Raw genomic sequence first — 12,871 nt, forward strand, 5'->3', positions numbered from 1 at the left:
AAAATGAGTCAAAAATTCCTAAAGGTCTGGCTTTTAAGATGGTTAGCGATCCAGCGCTTTTTAGCTTAAGAGAAAGGCAACTGAATTAGGTGCTGAAAGCCAAGCATCTCAGAAGCCCGGTAATCCATAAAGATTTTTCATGTGCAAAGCGCAGAGAGCTAAAGCGTCAGAAAAAGTTAGCACGGAGTTGCAATTTCAGTTTTCACACATATTCTATGCATCAAAGGTTATATAATATAATAATTTTTGTAAATCCATATAGTAACAAATAATCTGATATTTATAGGCTACTTATTTACTGTTTTATTGTTATGGTGGTAGTGTTTGTGTATACTTGTTTATAACTGTTGATGATGTACGTAAATATGTATGTATGTATGTAAAAGGCATTTGTTTGGTTTTAATTTAAATATATTTATTTTTTAATTAATTCACTACGTAGCATATAACGGCATTCAGCAACTTTCTTGCAACGTCATTTTACTGCTCTTAATAATACAATAAAATTTAGCTACTCGTTTTCATACAAGCATAATTTAAATTTCATATTCTTATGGTTTATTTTTTTAGCTTTTTTATTTTATTACAAATATAATATTAATATTCAACAAAGTGTATTTTTTATTATGATTTGGAAGAACTGTGTTGATGAATTGCTTAAAGTGATACGCATTGAAATCAAATTTTCAAGTGTATTCAATAAATTATAAAGTGTATGCATAAATGGACATGTACCGGGTATGCGTCCACTGTAAGAAGCTGCAATCGACGGATTAAAACGGAGATCCCTTACGTTTTTCCCCGCAATTACACTTGAAGTTGGGAAATTTTAAGCTGTGCTCGGCGTAAGTTTTTCCAATTTTCGAGAATTGTGAATTCTCCATATCTGCTGAATTGCACTTACCTCTATAAAATTAATCAAATTTAGCTGATATTCTGAAAATGTTAGTAATATATTAGTTCTACAGAAATAGAACAAAGTTGACGGTTAATTTTTAAAGGTAGCGTTATGTGCCGAGGATATGGCCTTATTCAGCGATTGTTCTCTCGAGCTGAATACACTTTCAAAGCTCCACGTTTGAAGTTGAACTTTTAAAAAATTATTTCGTTGCCGACGAGAAAAAAACAAAGAGCTTTGGCGAAAATACAAATATACGAAATAAATTTGTTCCGCAACTGTCGGAAATACATACGTAAATTTAACGGACGTGGATATAACCGGCCAAGCTCTGTGAGCTTGGTAGTCACTTGGGTCATGACTGTTGTAACTAACTAATGTTATTGTAAATGTATTTAAAAAATCAAGCAATAATATGAGTTCAAGAAATGGCCAAAAAGCTAAAAATAAACGAACTAAGTTAAAGTGACATTACGGGAAATATATGTACAATCACTTATTGAAACTTAACAGTAAAAAAGAAAATAATTGCATGAATTAAGAATATTTAAATTATTTGCTGGAAAACGTTGTCCCTCGATTAAGCTGTAATCAAATTAAACGTAATTAATTTGTCCAACTAGAGATCCATCGCAATAACTGTAGGTGTACTCAGCTGTCTGTGACCACCCATCCGCTTAATTAAAGTTAAATTACGAGGTTAAAAACGTAGTACGATGAGCAGCAAGCAGTTGCTCATGCTTGCTTAACCTTAAAAAATAGTTTAGTCCTTAAATACATGGAAAATTAGAAAACAGCGCTGTTGTTGATTATTTGTTTTTGTAATATTTTTTTATGTTTTATTGTGTATAATTTCTTCGCATTTTTCAATTGCCCATTTGTGAGTATATATATGTGTATGCGTGTTTTATTTGGTACTAGTGATAATATAAGAATAATTAATCCATAGAAGAGAATGCGTTATAATAATAAGAAAAAATTGTAAAAGTTCCCCAAATATCTCCACTTAAACGCCATAAGAAAAATGTTATTGTAGTACAATATAAGTATTTCATATATAATAATAATGTTCATAACAAAATTGACAAGTTTGCTTTTGATATATATTTATGTATATATATACTATATATTTGTATATATATATATGTTTTGCTTTGTGTTTGTATGTGTTAATGCTTGCATGTGTGTGTGTGTATGCGGCTTTGCGTATACAAATTGAATGTATGTATGTAAGTGTGTACAGCGTCGATAAGAATTGAAGTATAAGTTTTAGCAAACAAAAAAAAAAACATAGAATCAAGTGTAATTACAATGCTACTGTGCCAAGCTTAACAGTAATTTTTAATAGAACTTTGCTTCACTTCGAACTTTAGTGTTTTATTTTTAGTGATGCTTGGCGAAATTAAAACATTAAAGTAAGCAGAAGACGGCTTAACAATTTCTCGGAGTTAAAGTTTTTAAATATGATGTTTGTATGTATGTACGTATGTGCATAACCTGTTTTGCGCTCTGCGTGCGTACTTACATTCATTGCTTCATTGCTTCTTTGCTTTTTAAATGTACTATATGTAGGTATGTATGTATATAAAAATCAACGAACAAAATTAACAGCATCGTACGTAACATTTCAAGACTCGAATAATCAAAACCCAAACTTAACAACTGGTACTTGGATTAATTTATTATGCTATATGCAGAATTTAGACAAATTTTTTTTATATCCATTTTTTTAATTTTTTTTTTTTCAATTTATTTCAATGACTCCGTTAATGGTAACAGTTCCTGCACGCTTATTGCGCTGTCACATGACATGGTGTATTTTGTGTTTTTTTTTTGTTTTTTTCTTGCTTTGCTTTACTTCTTATTTGCTTGTATGTATAATTATATGAATTACCTATTAAGTTATTGCTAGAATGTTTTGAAAATTAAAAATTAGCGCTTAAAAATTTCACTTCTACGCTTTTTGTTTTTCTTTTTTTTTAATTTAAATTAATTTATTATTTCAATATATTTTTGTTTGCTGTCTTTTATTTTCCTTCTTCGATTTCACTCATTTACTATACAAGCTCTCTAATTAAATTATTTACTGGTATTTGATGCGCTTTTTATAGTTTATAGCATATATAGTTAATATCCATTGCATGTGGTATTGTGTTTTTTCTGTTTGGTTTTGGTTTATGTTCATATAGTTTCTATATTTTTAGCGTTTCAATGCATTAACAATATATTTTCTGCATTTTATTCACTTATTTTGCAAATGTTTATTTACCTTTTTGTTGTTGTATGCGTTTCTACTTTTATGTTTTACTTCTTTTGTGTTTTAGAAAAAGTTACTTATTTTTAGTATATGCATTCATTATAATTAATTATATTAAGACTAAACGCTCGCGTTACAGTTATTTTAATTTTGTAAAGTATTTTTCGTAAACATTCGTGAAATATGCTATGTGCTGCTGCTGCTTTATTTATTCTTTTGCAATTTTACCTACCGACGGCATTTGTTCTTTAAGGTTTTTTTTCATATATATTATATATTAAGCTATTATTATTTACGTTTTCATGCTTGCACTTCGTTATTTTATTAGGTTTAGGTTTACGCTTCTTCTATACAGCTTGGTGAAGCTCGCAAACAAAATTGTATGTGTATGCATGTATGTACGTATGTATGTTCCATGTGCGGTATTCGTTCAGTGTGCTGCAGTCACTTAAGTCGCTGTGTGAGTGTGTGTAGGCATTAAGATGACATTCGGTGTTCTTACAATAGGTGATTATTTAGATGCTCCTAATCAATTTAAAAACAAAAGCATTCGGAATTCACTACACTGCAATCGTTACACACTAATATCAAAAATAAGACAAAGCCAAGGTCGTAAAATTTGGTAATTGTAACTTTTAATTAAATTGAATCCAACTCAGTGAAATCCGGTAGTTTATAGGTGTAAAAAAAATCGACATCAAAAACATGACATACATGAAATTTTAAAATTACAAAACAAAAATTTCATAAAAAATACAAAAAGCAACATAAAAATATTTGAAAAAATACAACAAGAAAAATAAATAAGGAATAAATAAAATTTAAAAAAAAAAACCCAAAAAAATATAAAAGAAATTAATAAAAACAAGTAATAATAATTAAACCATGGTATGTATATGTTACTTGCAAATCGGTAATTTTCTTTTTTTTTAACTTGAATTTGTTTTTAAAAACTATAGCTACAATCTTTGGAATGCTTGAAAAGCAAATTTGTCTCTCGTGTTTCTTATTTTATGTGGATTGTTAAAGAACTTATTAGTCTAACATTAATTGATAACAAACAATTTAATTTAAAAGCACTTATTTTCAATGCAAATCTCTTGTTTAGTGCGGTGTATTTGTGGCTCTTTATTATCTTTGAGGTTAGCGTGTGTGGTTCCTAGTTTAACTGGTAACAGTTGACACTGGCACCGGACTGGTTTACTTCCTGCATGCATGCATACAACTAAAGGGCTTTTTAAAAAAGCTTTAACATTTAGAACACTTTTTAAGACTTCTATTTTATTCTTGACTACAATCGCCAATATTCAAAATCTCTTTCACTTTTTGCCACGCATTGACGCGCCTTCAATGCGCTGCAGAAAATAACTCTTTCTGCTTCTCCTCCTAGTTTATCATCTAAGTTTGCGCTTTTAAACAAATAATCTACTTGGAATATCTTCATGTATACAAAAGTATTTGCGTAAATATTCCAAGTATAATTTTGAAATAGAAATAATTGTTGATATCGCAAATAGACAGCGACGCTGATGGATTCTCAATTTGCATTGTTTTTTCTTTAAGTTCATGCTCACGCTCACGCCTACACACTCCAATGCGTACGCGAAATGTCAGACTGCATGCCCATTTTTGCCCGTATGTTGCTGTGCGACGTTGGCTTTACTAGCTCTGGCACTGGCGGTGGCGCCACCACGCTTGCTAACCGACGCTGTAGCTGCAGTGACACTTGACCGCTCACTTTGTCGACTCCCACGCTTTTGCGCTGCCGCCGCTGAATGTGCTGCGCTACGTTTTTCACGCCAACGATCTATGGGCGTGTAGCAGCACTTGAAGAATGGCGCACGCCGACGCTGCTCTTCGGAGCTAGCGGAACTACTGCTGCTTTTCGCCAGCGACGCCTCCGTTAGTGAGGTGGCGGTGAGTTCGGTTTGCACGCCGCTGCTAGTCAAACGCGCTTGCATACCGTAGCGTCTAGGCGTTGTCGGCACGTCGACGCCGCTTAAAGATGGTGTTGGTGTGGCAGGCGCTGGTGGCGGTGGTGCCTTACAGATGACGCTCGGCGGCTCGGTCTCGTGCAGCTCGAGGGATTGCTCCGATGAGACAGATGCTGCCGATGTGCCCGTTGTCGTCGTCGTCGATGGTCGGAACTCGTGTGAGCTGCTCTCAACCATGGCAGTGCGATAGTTGGCGGCAAAATAATTTGTCTCCAGATAGTGGCAGGACTGAAAAAGGTAGTCGTCGAATTGTTGCAGCAAATATTGCTGTTGATCGACGCTGTCGATCGCCTCATCGCTATCGAGCGGATATTGCGTGCACTGCTGTTGGTGCAGTGAGGCGTAGCGTCGTATGCCTTTGTGTGACAGTGACGATGGCGAGGTTATCACAAGCGATTGCGCTGTCGGTGAGTGTGCCTTGTCCACGCCGTGGCCCATATGCTGCTGTGTTAGCTGCTGTTGTTCGTCCAGCTGTCGCTGTCTTTGCTCCATATCAACAATTTCTATTTCTTCTATATCACTAAAACTATTTAATTGTTTCAACAAATAATGCACATCATTTCGTTTCATTTGATTATCGTCGTTTGATGGCGCTGTTGCAGCAGCTGCGGCCGTCAAAGTTGCCGCTTCCATTTCCGTCGCTATTTCCGCTCGCGTTGTACGCGAACGATCATGCGTTGCACCGGATTTTCCTTTCACTTTCGCTTTCGGTTTTGCTGTTTGTGCGGTTGTTGCTGCTGTCTTCGCTGTTGCCGCTGCTGCTGCTGTTGTGAAATTAATTTTTTTCGTTTGCGAATCGGTCGAGACAATGTCGGGATAGACGAGCGCTAAGCGCTGCTGTAGTGCGTCACTCAGCGTTGCTGGTGGTGCTGCACCGGCGCATATGGCATGTTGCATGCTTTCTTGCGCTTGCTTCTGTTGTTGCAAATGGTGCTGATAATAATTAGTTGCCGGCATTGTACTGTCGATGATTCGGTTAAATTTAGCTAATGCCGTTGATGATGAATTCAACAATGACGGTGATGATGATAGCGATGTCGCTACTCGTTTTGTTGCTGCTACTATTCCCACGTCTCCTCTAAATGTGGTTGTTGATGTTGTTGTTGTTGTAGTTGTAGACGACTGTCCCACTGCAATTGCTTCGATTTTGCTATATGCTTTTCTAAGTTTTTGTTGTTCTGCTTCTAGTATTTGTTGTTGATGTTGTTTTTGTTCGTGTGGTTGTAGTAGTAGTTGTTGTTGTTGTTGAGGCACTGTTGTGACGGTTTCTACATTAACACCATCCCATTTTAACTTAGATACGGCTACTGCTGCTGCTGCTGCTGCCGCTGCTTCCATCGAATCACTCGCATTACCATCATTATCAACATTCAATGTTTCCGTTACATTTAAATTTAAATGTAATTGGTTTTTCATGAACAATCTTCTACTATTACTTAATAACGCGTTCGTAGTTATATTAGTTAAATTAGTCGTATTTTTCGCACAAGTAGTAGTTGTAGTGCTCGCAGCTGCTGCGGCTGCTACAGCTGATGCCGCTGCCGCTGTTGTTGTTGTTGCCGTCGCACTGATTTTGGTATTAGCTAAATTTCTATTAAAAATTAATTTCCTCGACGAAATGATGTCATTATTGTCGCTCCCCCGCGATTACCGACTATCGCGGGTGGAGCGAGGCCTTCCCTAACTGGATGTCGAAGCGATTGGCGATACTGGCGACAGCGGACTGCGCGCTGTCTCACGCGGACACCCAGACAGTGTTATAACTAGCTTGCGTGAACCCGCTTGATCGCGATGCTCGCATAGCCAAACGCCCTGCCATGTACCAAGCGATAATTTACCATCAGTTATGGGGATTGTCAATGAGCTGCCGAGGAAGCAGGCTTTCACATGCGCCGGCTGCAAGCATGAAATCGAAATAAACACAATTATTAGAAGAATTAACGGTATAGCAATTAAGCAATTCAGCAATTTGTTTGTACCCACCATATCATCGGGTCCTTCGCACGAGTGCCTGTACGGTAGACCTTCGGGAACTATTTTATTTAACATCATTTCCATGTCGTCTCTATGTATCACATATATTAAGTTTAAATTAGCCAATTATAAAGAAATCGTTTTGCTGTAAACATAAGGAATGGAATAATTGCTTTTATATTACCTGACGTCTGGATCCCAACTCTCATTTAACGCCAAACTCGCGGATGTGTGAAGGACTGTAAGGAAAAAAAAAACTATTATTTTACAATACAGTCGCTTATTTCACTCTTTGTTTTTAGAAAACATTAGAAACCTATATATGTTCATATTATTGTTGTAATTGTTTTGTTCAACTAACCAATCTAGATAGATATAAAATTATGCATATCAATGTGATCAGGATGACGAAACAAATTGATATCAGACCATTTTCATGCCCACAAAATGTCGTCAACCGAAAAACTATAAAATGCCATAACAGAAATGAAGATACAAAACTCACGTTCCTTACAGGGGGGCCACAGTAGGGAAAGGGATCTTTGGTTAAAATATTTTTAAACAGGCATGTTCCCTGTTCATGCCCTCAGATTGGTTAAATGTTCAAAACTACTAGCATTAAATTTAAAAGTAAAGATAGCACGGAAGGGCTGCATGCGAATCTGTGTGAAGTTCCTACTTCCCATACATAATATGGAATTGAAAATTGTTTACTTTACCAGGTTAAGAACCCGGCATTTATTTTGTCGAGGCCCTCTTAAAAAAGCTGATTTCAAACATTGGCTCTATAGTCGTCAATTGTAACAAAATGTTAAAATAAATTAGGTTTAAAAACATTCGAATCCTCTATGTTGGGATCTGGAACTTAGATTTTTTTTTCGTTCGTAGACCGGAACAGAATGATTGTAATGTCGAAAATGTCGAGGTAATCGTCGTGACTGAGATCTATTTTACAGCAAATGACAAATCGTACTACGACATTTTTATCGTAAAGTTGAAAACCCTTTATAATAGGTGCATCGCCCTCATTGGCAAACTATGTTATGAGTAGAGTAGGGTTTTCGAAAAATTAAAAATATCTCTAGAGCGTTGTGTCTAAATTTCAAAACGATTGGATCAAAATTTACGAAATTATGGGTATTTTTAAACCTGTCTTATAAGCGATATACATCAGATTTCAAAACTTCAAAGTGTTTTCTTCACAGCTCAAGTTTTCAAAGCTGGTGCCCTTCATAACTTTAAAAATGCTGCACCGATTCGTCTGAAAATTTGAACGCGATTTACATAATTAACGAGGTAATGCCGGAGAGTTATTTTCAAACTTGTTAATCATTTTTATTTTACAATAACAAGTAAACCGGTTTTTCGTAAAAAATTGCGGTTTTCCTTCAAAGAGTACCAAAAAAAGTTGAAAATTGAACTTTCGAAAAACTTTATGAGAGTTATGAGGGGCTCGCAGCCCTCTTTTCTTCCGAGACACGTTCGAATTATTGCTGTCATTGCCGTATTTTTTAATATTTCTTCGAAAAATTTAGCATACTATAATGTACAAGTACCATTGGTTTTAATAATTTTAACTGTGTCGTCATAAAAAATTCACAAAAATTCATATGTTTTCGATTATGCTCACAATGTGAAAAAAGAAAATCAAGACAGGACAACACGGTTTTAGCCAGTAGTTTTAGGGATTCACATGGCATGGGCTTTCATGGACTTTCTCGAACAGAATAAAACAATATATACAAAATATTTCCGCACGTTATTAGATCTGTTGGATATCGAGGAAAAGTTAGACCAACACTTTTTAAACCACGTAGCACCTTGACCTTGTTAAATATTGTACTTGTACAATCGTATGAACAGCTGTTTTCAGATCTTCCGATTATTATTTGAAAAAAAAACCAGTCGATTCCTTTCAAAATAATTTGTCACTTTAAGCTTCTAATTCGAATCGAAACTTAAGCCGAATTCATACGTCTTTTCAACTTCTTGTTTTGCGTATTTTATTTTACGTATCAAGATTCTTTTAAAATCTCGCAATGCCAATTAATAACTAAATGGCATGTAACTACGATTTACACCGACGTAATGCTAGTAGAAGTGTTTATCATTTCAACCAAAATGAAGTTGCAACAACAACATGTATGTATGAATCTGATTTTTGAAAGAGTGAGTTGTACACCACACCTACCAGAAGGCAATACGATACATACAAACACATAAATATGTACCCCCATACATACGGCATATACTGAAATGCTTTTTAATTTATACAATTAATTGTTTAAACGGTGGAAACTTTAATTATAACGCACAGTTCATAAAGAATGTCAGACACACCGAGTGCGAGTCGCGTGGCTATGCGGCATGCCGCAGTAAGAAGCTACCGCAGTATGAATCTTCTCTAAATAGCCGAATGGGGGTATGTAAATGTTGGTGAAGCGCACAGAGCGATTGCGGCGTGTAAACGGAGAAGTAAAGGGGATACTGGCAAGCCGATGGGGTTGTGTGTAAAACATGAAAGAAGGAAATAAAATGACTTGTGTGAAAATATGCAAGAACTGAGACACAATGATGACGCCGGCGTTGTCGTCGACGACGAGCAACAGTAACAGCAGTACTAACAACAACACAAACATTAATAAGAGCTGCTATAATGGCAGAACAACAGCAATAGCGCTGCAAAAAGTGGAGAAAATATACTTGTAAATATGTAGAGACATAACCAGTCATGTGAAAAATAATATGGACATATTACAAATTCATATATTCTCATTTATTTTTAATTAAGTTTTATAATTGTATTTTGAAAATAGCTAATGTAGTTACTATCAAATAATAAAATATTTGGGTCGAATTATATTTACAAAGAAATAAAACTAATTCAATCGCCCATCTCATTTTACGCTTTAAAAAAATAGGGACATGCGCAAAAATTATTTAAGTTTTATTTAAAAAAAAGTTTAGGTATAAATTTTTAAAACATTATTTGATTGTTGAAGTATTTTGATTTCTATCTTAATATTTAGTTGTTAAGCCTTTATTATGTACAACGGCCCGACATCGACGACATATATGTACCATAGATTCAACCAATGTTTGGCATGTAGCTAGGGGAATAGCTTCACATGCTTCTTTTACCAGTGACCAAAGGGCATTTTTATTGGTTGCTTTCTTACCCCTCAAAGCTACTTTGAACTCTCGCCACAAGTTACCAATTGAATTTAAATCCGGCGATTGAGCAGGCCAGCTTACGGTGCTAATGTTGTTATGTGTTGTTATATGTGCTTCGGGTCATTGCCTTGCTGGAACACCCATCGAATCGGCATATTATCTTCAGCATAAGCTAAAATCTGGATACTGTAACGGTTTTTTGATTTTTGGAAATCGGAAATGGTAAGAAAATAAGTGTGTAATTTCTGACAATTGTTTTCTATTAAGACAGAGTAGGGTTTTGAAATATTTTAAGGGAGGTGTCCCTATTATTTTTCACATGACTGTATGTACATACATAAGTTACGTACTTACAGCAATGAATATGCATGAAAAACAAAAGCAAAAATAGCATAAGCAATAACAATCACGCCATAAGCAACTAAACAACCGTTAGATCCACTATTAACAGGTGTACCAACAACGCCAAAGGACATTAGCAAGGTAACTAAACCAAACCACGCTTACAACATACACACACACACACACACGACTTAGAAATACTCACATACACATGCACACATGCATAACAGTGCAAATGCAAGGGAGATATACCGCAACGAACATGGCAGCTTCCATTTTCTTTTTTTTTACTTTATAAATATGAAAGAAACAACGGAAACAACCTGCTAAATAAAAAGAACAAAAACATCAAACAAAAAAAGAATTCCCACATTTTTCACTATTGGTCAAACAAAGAAGTATAAAAAGAATATATGTATGTATGTATATAGATATGTATTGTGTGAGCAGAAACAGAAATAAATAACAACCTAACAATGGAATGTGATGACTTTAAAATGTGAAGTACATAATGGCGACTAAATTAAATTATGTGCTTTACAAATTAAAGATGGGCCAAGAAGCGAATTACGCGCACGAAGCACTCATCATAAAGCGAACTCAATGCATGCATACACATACACACACGCACACACACACACACACAAATACATATTGTATGTAAGTACAATAATATTCGTTTATGTTTGGCCTCGTGTGCGGCACGATATAGTTATATGGGGATGTAGAGGTTAACAAAGGTCCAATGTTGACAACAAAGGCGATGAAGTAACATTTTAAAGGAGACTGGCAACATATCGCTTCTTTGTTTCGCGAAATATTTATTTGGAAATGGAAGTTGGAATTAGAGTGGGGGTGAGAGCGGGCGTGCGACTCCAGTTGAAGCACTAATATTTGCTACAGGGGCAATGCATTAAATAATTAGGACGGAGTATTCATATACCACAACAAGAAAAAACGTTAACTTCGGCTGCACCTAAGCTATAAAATCCTCACATAACATATACAAAAAGTCCTTACAAGAACTTTGATCTGTCAGTTTGTATGGCAACTATATACTGTGGTGACTTGACCTGAACAATTTCTTCATAGATTGCACCGTTGCCTTAGACAATAACCCATGTCAGATTTGAAGAAGATATCTTGTCAAATGAAAAAGTTTTCTATACAACCACTTGATTCCGATCGTTAAGTTTGTATGCCAGCTATATGCTAACCTGATCCAATCTGAACAATTTCTTCGGAGATTGCTTTATGCTTTAGGCAATTACCAATGACAAATGTTATGAAGATATCTCGTCAAATGAAAAGAAGGGCGTGTACAAAATTTCAAATCGATATCTAAAAAACTGAAACTCGTATATACATATATACACAGACGGACGGACGGGCATGGCGTAATCGACTCAGCTCGTTACACTGATCATTTATACATGTATTTTATAGGGTCTCCGACTCTTTCTTTAGGGTGTTACAAACTCCGTGGCATAATATACCCTGTTCAGGGTATAAAAAGTGAATATGGTGAAATAATAGATGCTACTGCTCGATTAAAAATAATGTTTTAAATTTTAAACTACAATTCCGGGATTAAAAACTAAATTCTAATTCCGATTTTGGGATTAGAAATTGATAATTTAAAAAGGAAAAATTGAAAATTCTAAATCGTAAAAAAAAAATTTTATATTTTAATCATAAGCTTGGGACTAAAATTCAATCTGGGATCTGAGATTAAAAATTTATTTTTAATTTTTGGGATTACTTTTTATTCAATCCCGTATTTGGGATTAAAAATTTAACGATTATTTTTTATTAACATTTTAGGGATTACAAAAAAAAGCAAACAAAAAAATTGGTCAAATTGATAATTCAATTATTGATTTAATGTATTATTTGCAACCCTGTCTAAAAGTCCTTTATTGACATAATCAAAACTATATGGGATATAGATAAGCCAACATACAAGTGTTCTGTTCAACAAAAAGTGTTCATACGTAATTCGATTGCATCATAATTTTGACCGCCATATTGACGATAAATACGGTATTCAATCAAGCGGAGTAAATATGTTTATCCCGTCATAAAAAAACTGAAAGCATATAATTAACGACTCCAAAGGCAGAACTTTTACCTGCAGTTCGAAGCTAAATTCTTTTTCTTTCGAAGGGATATCCAATTTCTTATTATTAAGGACGAATATTAGTAGATAGAGTTATTTGAATAGGCACTAGA

General features: G+C 35.0%; 2 protein-coding genes across 2 annotated transcripts in view; both read right to left on the reverse strand.

Moving 5' to 3' along the window:
- Positions 1 to 1,700: 1,700 nt before the first annotated feature.
- Positions 1,701 to 6,565, reverse strand: LOC138855625 (uncharacterized). Its single transcript, XM_070106320.1, has one exon. The coding sequence runs from the start codon at positions 6,563 to 6,565 to the stop codon at positions 4,766 to 4,768; it is 1,800 nt and encodes a 599-aa protein (XP_069962421.1). The 3' UTR covers positions 1,701 to 4,765.
- The window catches only part of LOC106627657 (UPF0047 protein YjbQ), a 39,553-nt gene continuing 30,450 nt past the window's right edge, over positions 3,769 to 12,871 (reverse strand). Inside the window, exons 3-5 of the mRNA XM_014247845.3 lie at positions 7,308 to 7,362; positions 7,133 to 7,214; positions 3,769 to 7,045 (exon numbers count right to left, since the gene is read on the reverse strand). Coding sequence (XP_014103320.1) covers positions 6,830 to 7,045; positions 7,133 to 7,214; positions 7,308 to 7,362 — 353 coding nt within the window. The 3' untranslated portion in view covers positions 3,769 to 6,829. The remainder of the gene's footprint in view (positions 7,046 to 7,132; positions 7,215 to 7,307; positions 7,363 to 12,871) is intronic.

This window comes from Bactrocera oleae, chromosome 3, assembly GCF_042242935.1.
Source record: "Bactrocera oleae isolate idBacOlea1 chromosome 3, idBacOlea1, whole genome shotgun sequence".
Classification (NCBI taxonomy): domain Eukaryota; kingdom Metazoa; phylum Arthropoda; class Insecta; order Diptera; family Tephritidae; genus Bactrocera; species Bactrocera oleae.